The sequence below is a fragment of the Bos indicus x Bos taurus genome, chromosome 3, assembly GCF_003369695.1.
Source record: "Bos indicus x Bos taurus breed Angus x Brahman F1 hybrid chromosome 3, Bos_hybrid_MaternalHap_v2.0, whole genome shotgun sequence".
Taxonomy (NCBI): domain Eukaryota; kingdom Metazoa; phylum Chordata; class Mammalia; order Artiodactyla; family Bovidae; genus Bos; species Bos indicus x Bos taurus.
Window position 1 is genome coordinate 29,707,604 of NC_040078.1, and position 16,364 is coordinate 29,723,967.

General features: G+C 37.7%; 2 protein-coding genes across 2 annotated transcripts in view; both read left to right on the forward strand.

Annotated features, from left to right (window-relative positions):
• PTPN22 (protein tyrosine phosphatase, non-receptor type 22) overlaps positions 1-12,606 on the forward strand; it is a 57,068-nt gene extending 44,462 nt beyond the window's left edge. Inside the window, exons 16-21 of the mRNA XM_027536108.1 lie at positions 607-634; positions 4,058-4,141; positions 4,385-4,500; positions 6,047-6,077; positions 10,030-10,107; positions 12,359-12,606. Of these exons, the coding sequence (XP_027391909.1) occupies positions 607-634; positions 4,058-4,141; positions 4,385-4,500; positions 6,047-6,077; positions 10,030-10,107; positions 12,359-12,423 (402 nt within the window). The 3' untranslated portion in view covers positions 12,424-12,606. The remainder of the gene's footprint in view (positions 1-606; positions 635-4,057; positions 4,142-4,384; positions 4,501-6,046; positions 6,078-10,029; positions 10,108-12,358) is intronic.
• A 3,022-nt stretch (positions 12,607-15,628) lies between these two features.
• RSBN1 (round spermatid basic protein 1) overlaps positions 15,629-16,364 on the forward strand; it is a 43,239-nt gene continuing 42,503 nt past the window's right edge. Inside the window, 2 exon segments of the mRNA XM_027536107.1 lie at positions 15,629-15,730; positions 15,732-16,335. Coding sequence (XP_027391908.1) covers positions 15,629-15,730; positions 15,732-16,335 — 706 coding nt within the window.

A 16,364-nucleotide genomic window follows, 5' to 3' on the forward strand; every position in this document is an offset into this window, starting at 1 on the left:
TATATTATTTAATATAAACCTTCTGGAATTGTGTTATCTGGTTCTAGAAGAAAAACCTACACTTTCAACAATCTGTTATGCATTTGTGTACAATTCTATGATGAACCAACTATCTTAACCTTTCAGAGATCAGAAGAGTAATTATCTAAAACATTTAAACATACCTACGGTTGCAGTGGTGGTAAAAATATTCTCTACCTTTTAAATTACACTTTTAATGTACTAGTAACTGTTACTGTTACTGCTAGTGGTCTTTATCTTAACAAGTCCTAGGGTAAAAAAGAACAATCCCTCTATTCCAGCATCATGAAGTAATTTCAATTGCAACAACCTAAACTTAAATTAAATTTTCAGGGAAATGTTCTGAGTAGGAGGAAATAAGTACAGAAGGGATCAATTTAGAACCAAAAGTCATGACATATAAAAAAAAATCACTGTAAGAGTAGTTGATTCTTCACAACTCATTCAGCATATTTATAAATTAGGAAAAATAGGGAAACATTTCATAACTCGGTATAGAAATATAATTTTTTTAAATGCTATTTATTGCCTAGAGTTTATAGATTTGTGTACATGTTGTTCTTTCACTTTTTTTTTTTCTTCCAGAGTGTAAAACCCCGGAGTCCAAAATCAGGTAAAACATTTATTTTCTTTGGCTTTAGGTGACATTTAGCCGTAACAATTTGTACTACAAGAATGGCTCATTAAGTTTAGAGTAATTCACCTCAGGAGATGGCATGGTTTCCATAATAGCTTCCACTACTCATTGATTTACTTCTGGTTTTCCTAGCCTAGTAGTTTTGTTTTGTGAAGGGTAAGAGGAAAACAGGATTTTAGAATTCTCCTCCTTGATATACAACCCAACTATTTCAGATACAACTTCTTAAAACTTTGCAGCAGTTCCATTTTACTGGTTTTATCATTGTTAACACTGTCATTCTGAAAAACTATTTCTGACCACTTAGGTTTTTAACTTGCTGTTGCCTCTCCAGTACTTTCTTACTTGTTTTACACAATGAATAATACCACCAACAGCCAACAGTTATTGAACACTGATAGGTATTTTACATGTATTATGACAGGTAGTAGTTACCCTTAATATATTTATTCATATTAACATATTATTCAAATATATAAATAAGTAGTATAACATAGACGTTAAAAAGCATGGGCTTTGGAGTCAGGTAGACTTTCATTCAAATCCCCGGCCTACCAACAGTTATCAAAATCTATGACCTTGTTTAAGTTATATATTGCTGTTGTTCAGTTGCTAAGTCATGTCCAACTCTTTGCGACTCCATGGACTGTGATTTTTCTCATTGACAAAATGAGGATAATAGAACTTCCCTTCTAAGAGGATTTTTGTGAGGATTTAGTGAGATAAAAGAAGTATAAAGCTTTTAGCACAGTGGTTATCAAATAAGTTCTCATTAAATGTTTTCAGGGAAGCCCCTCATTAAATGTTACCTATTATAATTTTCATTAGGTAATTATTAAATGAACATTTAAAGTTCGGTGTGCCTTATCCAATGTTAGAATAGGCAGGATATATAAGAAAGAGCACTTGCTCAATGATTACAGTGTTAGTCACTCAGTCGTGTCCGACTCTTGTGATCCCATGGACTGTAACCCACCAGGCTCCTCTGTCCATGGGATTCTTCAGGCAAGAAGACTGGAGTGGGTTGCTTAATGATTATATATGTACTCAAACTGGGTAGACAGAATTAATACTCATTGCAACTATTAAGTTATCTATATGGCATTGATTCTAATCACCAGGAGTCTGGGGGAAAAAAAAGGCATCATTGGAGTGGTTAGGGAAGGTTTCATTGAGTAGAGAAAAGAAATCGAAAATTATTGATAGAAGAAAAAAGAGTGAATTCCAGGAGCAGAGATCAGAGTAACAGTGACTCAAAGGTAAAAATAAGCATGATGGGTACAGATCATAAACTGTAAGGAAACTGTAAGTAGGTTAATTTAATTGCAACAGAGGTTCTATTTTAGGGAAATAAGAAAAATAAATCTGGATAGATAATGTGGGAAAGTTCTGAAGGACTTAAAGGATATGCAGATGAAATATCCAGAACAAACACATCTATATAGAGAGAAAGCAGATTTGTGGTTGCCCATCTGATCTGGGGGTAATGGGAAGTGATTACCAAATGGGCGTGTAGTTTCTTTTCAGAAGATTAAAATTTTGTAACCAGACTGCAGTGATATTTGCACATCAATATGAATGTACTAAATGTCATTAACGGCAAACATTGTTATGTGTATTTTATCACACATAAAATTTGGCAGAAGAATTTAGATTTAATAAGTAATAAGCACTGTAGGTTCTTTATCAGGGGAGCATTAAGGTGAAAATGGTATTTTGGGAAGGTATTTGGCAGGATATTGTTATCTGAAAGTTATAGTTCTCATAATACTTCCTAAAATCAAACTGGAAAGTGATAAGCTACTTTAGAGTAGTTATCAAATATTTATTAAATGCCTACTATTTGCCAGTGACTGTATTCGGTGATGGAAGTACTGCATTGATATTTAATTTTTGCATATTACCCAGGAAACAAGCAATAAACAAGAGAACTTGCTTTATAGATAAGTCTTGAGACCTAAAAAACCCAATGAACAAAGACAGATAAAACTTTAGCACTTAACCATGTATTCATTTTCAAAAGACATTAATAGAGTATACAATTATACTTAGTGCTGTACAATGAGGAGCATACATCAATAGAACACCATTTGTATCTTTAGGACTTATGTTGTGGGAAAATAGCTCCATTATTTAAAATTCTTTATCACGGAAATGGGCTTTCAGGTGGCTGAGTGGTAAAGAATCTGTCTGTAATGCAGGAGTCACAGGTTTAATCCCTGGGTCAGGAAGATCCTCTAGAGAAGGAAACGGCAACTCACTTCAGTACTCTTGCTTGGGAAATTCCACAGAGGAGCCTGGTGGGCTACAGTCCATGGGGTCCCAAAGAATCGGACACAACTTAGCAACTAAACAACAACAATCAAATCACAGAAATATTCAAACATACATTTAAACCTACGATAATAGCATTAATCACACTAATAAAATTAATAATTGCTTAATATTATCTAATATCCAGACTTTGTTCATTTTCCTGAATTGTCTCAAGCATGTGTTTTTTTTTTTCAAACAATGTTTTACAGTTGATTTATCCGAAGCTGGATTCAAACAAAGTCTACATCTTGCATTTGTTTTATATGTGTGTTAAGCCTTTTAAAGTTTGTAACAGTTCTTTTTTTATGTTCTCTCTTGCCATTTACTTGTTGAAGGGCATGTCCTTAAGACTGTTAATATTCCAAATTTGGCTGTTTGTATCCTCATGGTTTTATTTAACATGTTCCTCTATCTCTAGGATTCCCTGCAAAATTATAGTAAGACTAGAAGCTTGATTAAAGTCAGGTTCAAATTCTTTGGAAGAGTACTTTTATAAATCAGCTATTAAATTTGTGATAAAGCATAGGTTCACTGACTAAAGAGCTACAATAACAAAAATTTTGAGGCTCCAGTCATTGTTCAGATAATTTTATATTTGGCTGTTACAGGTTAATATTGAAAAATTGGAAAAATAATATAAAACCAAAAAGGGATTTTTTTAATACTTTTTATTGGAGCTTAGTTGATTTACAGTGTTGTTAGTTTCAGGTGTACAGCAAAGCGAATCAGTTATACATATACATAGATCCACTCTTTTTTAGATCCTTTTCCCATATTGGCCGTTACAGAGTATTGGGTAGATTTCCTTGTGCTATAAAGTAGGTTCTTATTAGTTATCTATTTTATATCAGTGTGTATATATAAATCCAAATCTCCCAATTTATCCCTCTCCCCTTCCCCTTTAGTGACCATAAATTTGTTTTCTACATCTGTGACTCCATTTCTGTTTTGTGAATAAGTTCATTTGTACCATTTTTTTTATTCCACAAATAAGCAATATCATACATTTGTCTCAAAATACGAGCTTAACTTAGGACTTTCAATTGATAGTTTTTTTTTTTTTTTGTATATTTTTTTTCATAGATCTACAACAAGATCGTTCTTCTTCCCCACCACCTCCACTGCCAGAGAGAACCTTAGAGTCCTTCCTTCTTGCTGATGAAGATTGTAAGTGACAGTACTCTCTCAAAATTTATAGAAAAATGAGACCATAAAATGAGACCATAAAATAGGACCTAAATGGAAAAGGTACAAAGAATGATTAAATAAGATAAAGACAATAAATTTTAAAAATGCATAATCTATTGCAAAAATAATGTACAGAAAAATCAAGCTAAGAATTACTGAATATATACCTGTATGTAATCTGAAGTCTTAAGAAGCTATGCAACAAAACATTTTGTTTTTTAGGTACACAGGCTCAACCTGTAGAGACTTGTTCTACGAGCTGTCCTAACACCATGGAAAATTCAACATCTTCAAAACAGACACTGAAACCTCCTGGAAAGAATTTTACAAGGAGTAAGGTAAAAAAGATAGGAGTTTATGGGAATATACCAGAGGTGTCCTAACCCTTATCACTCCAACCCTCCAGCATTAAGATGAAAAAATTAGACTAAATATCTTCACTAATATTGATTGTTAGTCTCACAGCAATCAAAATTAATAGAGGGAAGCCAAAAATTAAAAAAAAAACAAAACAAAAAAGCACCTTAGAGCATGCCCCCCAAAACTATCAACTTCTTTCCCCCTGAAACTAGACAAACTGATTCCAAAGTTTATATGTGCGGGGAAAGAGCCAGAATAGTCAGGAAACAGCAAAATAAATAAATAAATAAAAGCAGTGAAAGAAGGGTAGTCTTATCAGGTATTAAAATATTATAAAGCCCGAATAATTAAAATGGCATGATATTGGTTTATGAAAAGAAACATACACCAACAAAGCAGAAGAAAAAGATGGAGAACAAAGATGAGAGCATTTTCACTAGGATATTTTGAATTACAAATAATCTGTATTTAAAAATCTAAATAAAATTTTTCAAAAAGAAATTTTAAAATATCTATTATATAGATTACATCTCTGTTAAGTGTTAGAAAAATAGAAATGTCATAAAGGACATCTAAATGTCCTTGAAAAGAGTATAGTTAATTATTAGAATATAATACCTATATGAGAAATAAAATGAAAATTATCAAAAAAATAATATACTGTGGAACAGAGTGGAAAAACATACACCCTGAGGAAATGTGAAGAAAAGAAGAGATCTGGGTAGAATTTTAGAAGAGATAAGTTAGAGATTCCACCATCAAGGAGGCAGAAGATATGGGTTTGCTTAAAGGACGGAGAAGGAAGTAGCATGGTTAATTGTATGAAGAGAATCTCAGTAAATCGAGTACAGAATATGACTGGCAAATTTTTTGACTAGAATGGGACTGGGAATGTATCACAGCTATCTTCAGAAGCCACTGTGGGTCCTGGAACGGTCACTTAATAAAGAAGAGAAGTAGGGGACTTCCCAGGTGGTCCAGTGGTTAAGACATGGAGGTTAAGACCTGCAGGGGACACGGGTTCCTTCCCTGGTCTGGGAAGATTCCATATGCTGAGGGGCAATTAAGCCTGTGTACCACAACTACTGCGCCCGCACTCTAGAGCCCACGAGCTGCAACTCCTGAGTCTGTGTGCCTACAGCCCATGCTTCCAAACAAGAGAAGCCACTGCAGTTGTGGAGCCCATGCACCACAACTAGAGATAGCTGTCACGCAGCAAATGAAGATCCAGTGCAGCCACATAAATTAATAAATCAGTACATAAAATAGTTTAAAAAATAAAGAAGAAAAGTAGAAACTCCATATTTTTTCATGACAGAATAATAGTATTATTTCTAAACAGCAAGATAAGTAGAGACTTGGCATTGAGTTAAAAATGGCATGATAGAAAAATAACTTTGTGTATTCTGATATCCATTTTTAAAGAAATTAATCCTCTTGACTGAAGTCTATATTTCTAGTTGATTAAAGTGTTTGGATTTCACAGGGAAAAAACTAACGTTTTCCTTTTCTTCATTTTTGTAGAGTTTGAAAATTTTACGAAACGTGAAAAAGAGTAAGTTACTTATTTTTAGAATATATATATACCACTTTCTGCAATGCGGGAGACCCGGGTTCAATCCCTGGGTGGGGAAGATCCCCTGGAGAAGGAAATGGCAACCTACTTCAGCATTCTTGCCTGGAAAATTCCATGGACTGAGGAGACTGGTGGGCTACAGTCCATCAGGGTCGCAAAGAGTCGGACATGACTGAGCGACTTCACTTTCTTTCACTTCACATACCACTTTCAGTATATGTAATTTTTCCTTATACAACCACTGGGAAAAATAATTAACAGTACTATTCTTAAACAGAACCTTGCTAAGGGCCTATATATCAGAATAGTCACCTCCAGGCCTTGCACTGTTGTTAGGCTCCACAATGCTAAAATACTGGGTAGGGAGTAAGGGGAGGGAAAAGTCTCTGTGTGATTCATAGGAATAATAATAAAATAATAGAAAGTATGATGTTTGGCACTTTCTATACACCCTAAAATGCTGTCATTACTGTGTTATTTAAACCTCCCAGCAGTCTAACCTCAGATGTATTTTCTTTGAAAGTAGTCACAGCAAAGCATATTGTGAAACAAATGTGTTGATTTAATGAAATAAGCAAAGTATTGACACATTTCCATTTTTACCAAATATTATTAGCAATAAAAGTCTGTTGCTTACTGTTTTTCCTATATTGTAATAAAAACAAAACCCTGACTCCTGAAACTATGGGAAACTGGTTATCTTCAAAATCCTATTTATAACTACAAAGTATATGGTGGTATATTTTTTACAAACTTGATCCATCGGGTTAATCATCAAGGATTAAACAGCTATACTGGTATTGTGGGGAGGGACAAAGAGCACTGAGAAAACTTGGATGTAAGGTGTTAGCTAAGTAAGAAGGTTTATAGCTGAATATTACTCTTCTGAGTTTTCACTCTTATCTCCCTGTCCATAAGCTTGTGCTAGTCTGCTTTTATTGCTACCACACTTGATCTCTGAAGTGAACTAATTTCCTACCTATAATAAAGCATGATTGGAAAATATACTCTTTCCTCTAAAGTCAGTCAAAAGAGAATTTAAACATTTCAAGAGGAAATCATAGTATGAAAGTGTTAGTTGCTTAGTCATGTCCAACTCTTTTCAATCTCATGGACTGTATGTAGCCTTCCAGGCTCCTCTGTCTATGAATTCTCCAGGCAAGAGTGGGTTCCCTTCTCCAGCGAAGCTTCCTGCCCCAGGGATCAAACCTGGATCTCCTGATTGCAGGCAAATTCAGGAAAGCATGATTAGAAAATATAGTTTTTCTTCTGAAGTCAGTCAAAAGAGAATTAAAACATTTCAAGAGCAAATTATAATAGAAAGCATAAGAAATAAAATGGCAAAAAGCAAAAACATGCGTAAATTGAACAGTTAGCCAAAGATTGATTTGATTAGCTTAGCTTACGAAACATCGTTTTCTTCAATGTGAGAGACCTGGGTTCGATCTCTGGGTCAGGAAGATCCCCTGGAGAAGGAAATGGCAACCCACTCCAGTACTCTTGCCCGGAAAATCCCATGGACAGGGAAGCCTGGTAGGCTACAATCCATGGGGTCGCAGAGAGTTGGACACGACTGAGCGACTTCACTTTCACGAAACATCATTTTCTTTCTCTTAAAAAAAGCAGAAAATAAACCCTTATAGGTCATGTTAATGACCCAATAGGAAGTCACAGAAGAGTTTTAGACAGATATGTTACAAAATCTGTTTTTTGAAAAAGAATGGCAACCCACTCCAGTACTCTTGCCTGGAGAATCCCATGGAGGGAGGAGCCTGGTAGGCTACAGTCCATGGGGTCGCAAAGAGTCGGACACGACTGAGCGACTTCACTTTCACTTTATGGCTGCTGGTGACAAGAGTTGAAGATGTCAGCTATGATATCCAATGCTACTTTTGGAGGGAAACTTTAGTTGCTGAGAAATCCTTTACTTGCAAGTGACAGAAAACCCAACTTAAGCTAGTTTAAGCAGAAAAGAGGAATTTATTGACTTATGACCAAGAGTTCAAATGATATAATTAGGGCCTAATCTCTTATTCCATATCTCCCAACTTTGTTTCTGTCTGTTAGAATACTCAGGCAGGCTTTTACCATGTGATTTCAGGCTTATGATAAAAAAACTGAGCTCCTTCCTGGTTGCTCAAACCACAGCTTGATAGACGACTAGTGTTGTTAGGCCTGCTTGTCTTGGTCAAACCTAAACCAATTATCGCCAGTATATTTAATGCTTGGATTAAGAGGATAGTGTCATGCCTTATATTTAACAATTGTTACACATAGACACTGACCAATAGAGAATGAGGTCAGATCTAAACAACTGGTGACCATGGCAAAGTACCAACTGATAGCCCTGGTCATAAATCAGCTCTCTGATCTATGGGTAGATTAGTTCCACAAGAGATATGGGAGGTGAACATTGGAAAGGGGTGATTTCTTAAAGTAAAATTCAATTATCAGAAGAAGGAATTAATGCTGGGCAGGAAGCATAAAAGTATCCATGACAAGCTATAAGCAAAATAGTAGTTCACTATATATATGCAAAATTTTTGTCTCCAGTTATAAAACGCCAATTTTCCCTTTTGGGACAATTGTTTTCTTTCTGAAGGATGTCTACAACTCTCAGCTCATGTGCAATATAGGGATGATAGCTATCTCCTGAACTTTCTCACCTTCACCCACTTGTTATCCATGTCTCTATCATCAGTGGCTAGTCTAATTCTTAGCACTAGTAGGTATTCAATAAGTATTTTACTTGAATCTGACTGAAATTCATGATATACTCTAGTGATTCATCGGAGAAGGCAATGGCACCCCACTCCAGTACTCTTGCCTGGAAAATCCCATGGATGGAGAAGCCTGGTAGGCCGCAGTCCATGGGGTTGCTACAAGTCAGACACGACTGAGTGACTTCACTTTCACTTTTCACTTTCATGCATTGGAGAAGAAAATGGCAACCCACTCCAGTTTTCTTGCCTGGAGAATCCCAGGGACGGGGGAGCCTAGTGGGCTGCCGTCTATGGGGTCGCACAGAGTTGGACACGACTGAAGTGACTTAGCAGCAGCAGCAGCAGCAGCTAGTGATTCATACTGATGTAGCTCCAGGAAGTGTGAGGGCTTTCTAGAATTTTTTGTGTGTACAAACATATATGCAGTCCTCACACTATATTCTGAAAATGATGAGAACAAATAAAGGTGTATATTTAGTGATTTCTCCCCAATTATGTACTGTTTCCTAGAAAGTTCATACAAGCCTGGAATTATCTTTTTTTGGTGATAAGACAGTACTTGTGCAAAATACGGACCATGTTTTCATTGGATTGTTTTCAGAATTGGGTAGATATTGATATATGAATATATTAATGTGATAGGAAGAGAAATGTATTTCTAAGTCTACCTATATGGAGCTAAAATAGCAAAACAAAGCAACATAACAGTGCTTTTTGGAATATTCTAGACCTAACTAGAAACATCCAAAATAGGAAAAATGTTGGTTGGAAAGTGAATAAAGATATTCCAGAGTAGAAGATGGTGGAAGAAAAACTACAGACTTGCCATAGATGAGCTAATGTGGAAAACAAATTATTTAAAAATGTACTTAAGAGTGATCAGAAAGCAAAGTAAGATGCAGTTGAAAACCAAAATGTAAACCCCATAGAAAGTACATTCACAATAAAATAGATCATATTCTTGAATATTTTGGTGATTCTCTTTAGTATTGGGTTTACCATACAATGTTTGTGAAGAAAACTTAAAAAAAAATGCACACAAGAATGAGAAAATTGTAGTATGAACTCATTTGTAAGCATTTATATTTTGTTACATGTGATGTTTATCTAGAAGTATTAATTAATTTGGAGGAAACATTTAATCTCAACAATTATGTTGTCTGAGTCTATATTCATTCTTCCCTTACAATTTTTTCTTTTGATTCTAGGTATCTGTAATTCTTCCCCACCAAACAAGCCTGCAGAGACTGCTCGGTCAAAAAACTCCAGCTCCTTTTTGAATTTTGGTATGTGTGTTACTTTCCAGTAGAGTTAAAAAAACGTTTACCTTAATTATTCATTTGTAGTATAAGAGATACAACATTAATATGATTTAAGGTTACATGTATAAGTCCTTATGTTTATATTCTTTTTCATGCCATTTATCTTTTTATTTTCAGCTTCCTCTTACATGTTACATAGGCCTGAATTGCCTAGCATATGTGGAAAATAAAACTAGGTACCAAATGATCATGTTGGCATGTAATAAATGAATGTGAAAGCCACAGGCAGAAATTCTGAAATACTATTAATACTCTAATTCATATCTAAGCAAAGTTATAAGAAATATGCAAGTGTGATGAAAACAGCAGATGATGCTACTATTTAATCTTATTAAACTCATTCGACAGCAGAAGGTGAAGCACAATTCTGACAGTTTAAAGGAACTGTTTGCCCAGTTGCTCTTTAATATAAATTATAAATTTAAAATAATTTTATATTAAGCATTCTACTATTTATATAACACAAATTCATACTATTTAAGGTAATATTATATAGTTTTTTTGTAAGATGTATAGTAAATGGTATAGGATATTACTACTAAAAACCAAAAAGCAGACCCCCTGAAAAGGTCTGGGGGACCTCCAGTAGTCCCAGGGACCACACCCTGGGGAACTGTTGCTCCATGGTATTGTCCTTATCTGAATGATCAAAACTGTTGCAGCCGCATTCATCCTGTAGGTGGCAAGAAGAGAGAAAAATGTTGAAGACGTGTGGCCTCCTCTTTAGGACTTAAAGCACTAACCTGGAAGAGGCAACATTATGCTATGCATGTGCTACATCCAAACTATAAAAGACACCCAGAAAATGCAATAATGCTGGGCAGATAAGTTTCCCATATACTATTCTATTCCTGAAGAAGAAACAAAGAAAAATTTGGGTGGACAGGTAGCAATCTCTGCCACAACTGGGGTTATGGTCCCTATCTCACCAAGGCAAAGTATTTAACTAGAATCTCTGGATCTGTTTCTTGTGTTTTAAAATTTTTACTTGGATTACATTAACTCTAAGGTTTAATACGTTATATTTAGAAAACAGTTATTATTCTTATTAAATCATTTAGTTAAAAAGTTCATATAGGATATTTTATAACCTATGGAAAAAGCACCAAACTTTGCCTGAAACATAAATGTTCCTTGCTTTCTTCTTTTCTCTCAATCAGACACACCACTTCAATAGCTCATGGCCTGTCTAACTTTACAACAAGGGCTTAGTGAAGAGCTGACTCATTGGAAAAGACCCTGATGCTAGGAAAGATTGAGGGTAGGAGGAGAAGGGGGTGACAGAGCATGAGATGGTTGGATGGCATCACCAATTCAAAGGACATCAGTTTGAGCAAGCTCCAAGAGATAGTGAAGGACAGGGAAGCCTGGCTTGCTGCAGTCCACGGGGTAGCAAAGAGTCAGATATGAATTAGCTACTGAAAGCAACAATGGGTTGAGTTGCTCTGTGGCATGTGGGATCTTCCCGGATCAGGGATCGAACCCGTATCTCCTGCATTGGCAGGCAGATTCCTTACCACTGAGCCACCAGGGAAGCCCTCCATCAACTGTCTTATTGCCATACACCAGCAACTGTTTATACAGCATTTACATTATATAAGGTATTATAAGTAATCTAGAGATGATGCCATTCCTTTCTCCAGGGGAATCTTCCTGACCCAGGGATCAAACACGGATCTCCTGCATTGCAGGCAGTGCTGTATTATATATTTGAAAGCTGTTAAAAGAAAAATCTTAAATCAAAGAGAAAAATCTTAAAAACTCATCAAACAAACAAGATGGAGATGATGTGAGGCGATGGAGGTGTTAACCTTAATGTGCTAATCATTTCACAGTATTTATGTGTATCAAATCATATTCATATACCTTAAACATACATATGTCACATGTAAACATACATATGTCAATATTATCTCAATACTGGAGAAAAAAATATTGAATTACTAAAGGCTATTATAACCATCTAATCATTACCATTATTAAATTTGTAAGTGTTCCACAAATTTAAGGTGTTATTAGAATTTTATTGTCATCATTTAAGCACTAATGTAATTACTAGAATGCTTTTATAATCTATTACTAAATTGATCAAAGATGCTAACCTTTTAGGAAAAAAAAATCCATATACTTCCACATATTACAATATACTCAAAAGAAAAAGCGTTCATTTCTATATAAGAGATCTTTTTTCATTCAGTTTTATTTTTGTTCCCAGGTTTTGCAAATCGTTTTTCAAAACCCAAAGGACCAAGGAACCCACCATCAACTTGGAAAATTTAAAACAGCTTTGGAATATTGCCTGCAAGTGAATCTGTAAATAAAACTAATAGAATACTGCTAGCTAAAATAAGTGTATATTCATAATATCAACCATGAAGATATGGTAATAATGTTCAGATCAGATCAGTCACTCAGTCGTGTCCGACTCTTTGCGACCCCATGAATCGCAGCACGCCAGGCCTCCCTGTCCATCACCAACTCCCGGAGTTCACCCAGACTCACGTCCATCGAGTCAGTGATGCCATCCAGCCATCTCATCCTCTGTCGTCCCCTTCTCCTCCTGCCCCCAATCCCTCCCAGCATCAGAGTCTTTTCCAATGAGTCAACTCTTCGCATGAGGTGGCCAAAGTACTGGAGTTCCAGACCACCTGATCTGCCTCTTGAGAAATTTGTATGCAGGTCAGGAAGCAACAGTTAGGACTGGACATGGAACAACAGACTGGTTCCAAATAGGAAAAGGAGTTCGTCAAGGCTGTATATTGTCACCCTGTTTATTTAACTTATATGCAGAGTACATCATGAGAAACGCTGGACTGGAAGAAACACAAACTGGAATCAAGATTGCCGGGAGAAATATCAATAACCTCAGATATGCAGATGACACCACCCTTATGGCAGAAAGTGAAGAGGAACTCAAAAGCCTCTTGATGAAAGTGAAAGTGGACAGTGAAAAAGTTGGCTTAAAGCTCAACATTCAGAAAACGAAGATAATGGCATCCAGTCCCACCACTTCATGGGAAATAGATGGGGAAACAGTGGAAACAGTGTCAGACTTTGTTTTTCTGGGCTCCAAAATCACTACAGATGGTGACTGCAGCCATGAAATTAAAAGACGCTTACTCCTTGGAAGGAAAGTTATGACCAACCTAGATAGCATATTCAAAAGCAGAGACATTACTTTGCCAACAAAAGTTCGTCTAGTCAAGGTTATGGTTTTTCCTGTGGTCATGTATGGATGTGAGAGTTGGACTGTAAAGAAAGCTGAGCACCAAAGAATTGATGCTTTTGAACTGTGGTGTTGGAGAAGACTCTTGAAAGTCCCTTGGACTGCAAGGAGATCCAACCAGTCCATTCTGAAGGAGATCAGCCCTGGGATTTCTTTGGAAGGAATGATGCTAGCTTTAAAAGAAGACCAATATGCAAATAAGTGTCAGAAGTTTTACATTTCATCTCATTTACATTGGGTTGGAAAGCACAAATAGGAGTTTGTCATTTAAACTTATGTACAGAGAATGCTGTATGAGAAAGTTTTAGAATGGACTTATTTTTCCTTTTTAGAAGTTATTTTTATTCTCCTTTACCTTTCTACCTAAATATAAAGTTAAAAGATTTGTAAAAATTTGACCTCAATTAAATGTCTACATTCTCAGATGTTACTATAAAAAGTGTTTTGAAAAATCTTACCTTGTGGTTGCAGTACAAAATTACTGCTTGTGAAAATGATTGATTCTTGGGAGTTATTTCTGCCTAAATGGAGTACACATCCTTTTCCAAGTGCTGTGGGAAACAAAGTAATGAGAAAAGAAGTTACACCTAAAGAGAATAAAATATATACTTAATGACAGTAATCAGCCTTTTGTTTGGATATACCAAATAACAAGATGTTCAATTCCTGAAAAGCTTTAGCCAGTTGTTCAATTACCAAATCTAGAAAAATAATCAACAAAATAGTAGGGTGGGAAGCGGGAAGGAGGTTCAAGAGGGAAGTGACCATGCTTACCTATGGCTGATTCATGTTGATGCAGGGAAGAAACAAACACAATATTGTAAAGCAATTATCCTTCAATCAAAAATAAATAAAGACAAAACAAAACAACAAAGTAGCTGTATAAACATGCTTTGTTTATACAGTAGCATTTTTTCATTTCAAAGGTCCTGTAAAACATGTACAACTTATATCCAACTAACCAGAGGTACTATTAAATTTTTTTCTATATATTTTCTATATATATTTGCCTTAAGAAAGTTGATCTTTCAAATCTAATTGTATATAACAACCAAGTTAGTGGGTGATTATTACAAAGGATTCCCCTTGACTAATAATGATTTCACTTTAAAAGTTTATAACTTTATGAAAATGAAATAGACATTTGTTCTTCAACATTGTTCATTAGGAATCCCAATAAAGACACACATTAGATGAAATGTTACCTTTTTATTGTATAGTGTACTGTATACAAGAGGTGCTCAATAAACTTTCTGGTTTTTAAACTAACTTTATAGTGTTCACTGAGCTGAATACTTCATGATACTAGTGGTATCAAACCACAGTGATTTTATCTTGAGTAGTTTATTGTAATCAATTACTTCCAAATATCTTTATCAAGGCGGTAAAATTGTAACGTGACGATCAAATTGTAAATAAATTTCCGATCAAATTGTAAATAAATTTCCAGGCAGAAAACTTGGTGAGTAGTGATGATTTCTGGAGTGTGTTATGGTAAACACACTTCTCAAATTTATGCAGCCGTATATTTACGATTTGCAAAAATCTTAAGAAATTTCAAAACATACGTTTCCATCTAGAATTTTTCCGCAACTGCAGGAACGGATTTAAATAATAGACAGACTCTACCTTTCCAGGCACTAGAGGGGCTGTGACTCGATGGAGAGGTGGGCGGCGCTCAGCGGGCTCCCAGGCAATTCTTGCACCTGCCTTGTAGCGCCTGTGCTTGTAACCATAGCAATTACTGCCCAGGAAGAGGTTCAGAAATGTCTGATTTGCAGCTCCATTCTATCTTAAAGCAAAATCGCCCTCATTTGCTATGTTACTATGTTCCCTTTTCCTCTGCATCTCATCGCTTGTCCAGGGTTGTAAAAGGCCGGAGATTCTTTTACCTCACAAAGGTTAAGAGAGGAATAGCAAACTGAAAAGTAACTATGGAGACCACCTACTCCGTGTAAAATGACGAAGGGGCACACAGAGATGATAATGGGAACGCGCCTACAGACTTCGAAAGCTATTAACATTGTTTCGGCCGTTAAGGCGGTTGGCGGCAACTCTCCGCCCAGCGGCGGTTGCGTCGCAGCCCGAAGCGTGACTCGGCGCACGCTCTCTTTCTGCTCCTCGGCTCGACGAGCCAGCGACGCGGCGGGGGCGCGGGGAACTACTGCTCCCGTGAGGCTCTGCGCGGCCTTGGGTACTTTACAATAGAGCTCGGTCGGAGGGGCCAGCGGAGAAACACCGGGAAGTGCCGCTTCCGGCATGTTCAGCTCTGGACGAAGAATGGCCGAGAAGTGGAGGGTGGGGGAGAGACTCCAATGCCCAGCGGGCCGTGCGCGGGCGGCGCTTGCGCGATACGCGGACGGGGGGGGCGGTCGGGCCATTTAAATGTGTGTTTGTGGGTGAAATGGCTGCGCAGGTCGGAGCGGTGCGCGTAGTACGGGCGGTGGCGGCGCAGGAGGAGGCGGACAAAGACGGGAAGGAGAAACCCCACGCTGGGGTCTCGCCGCGGGGAGTGAAGCGGCAGCGCCGAGCGAGCAGCGGGGGGTCTCAGGAGAAGCGAGGGCGGCCGAGCCAAGACCCCCCTCTCGCTCCCCCTCACCGGCGGCGTCGCAGCCGCCAACATCCCGGGCCGCTGCCGCCAACGAATGCAGCCCCAACCGTCCCAGGCCCTGTTGAGCCTCTCCTCCTGCCGCCTCCGCCACCACCTTCGCTGGCACCCGCCGGGCCCGCTGTCGCTGCCCCGCTCCCGGCCCCGGGCACCTCGGCCCTCTTCACCTTCTCGCCCCTGACGGTGAGCGCAGCCGGGCCCAAGCATAAGGGCCACAAGGAGCGGCACAAGCACCATCACCACCGCGGCTCTGATGGTGACCCCGGCCCCTGCGCTCCGGGAGAGCTCAAGCACAAGGACAAGCAGGAAAACGGCGAGAGGACAGGAGGGGTGCCTCTCCTCAAGGCCCCCAAGAGAGGTGAGAGCAGCCGAACTGCCCCGAGCTCG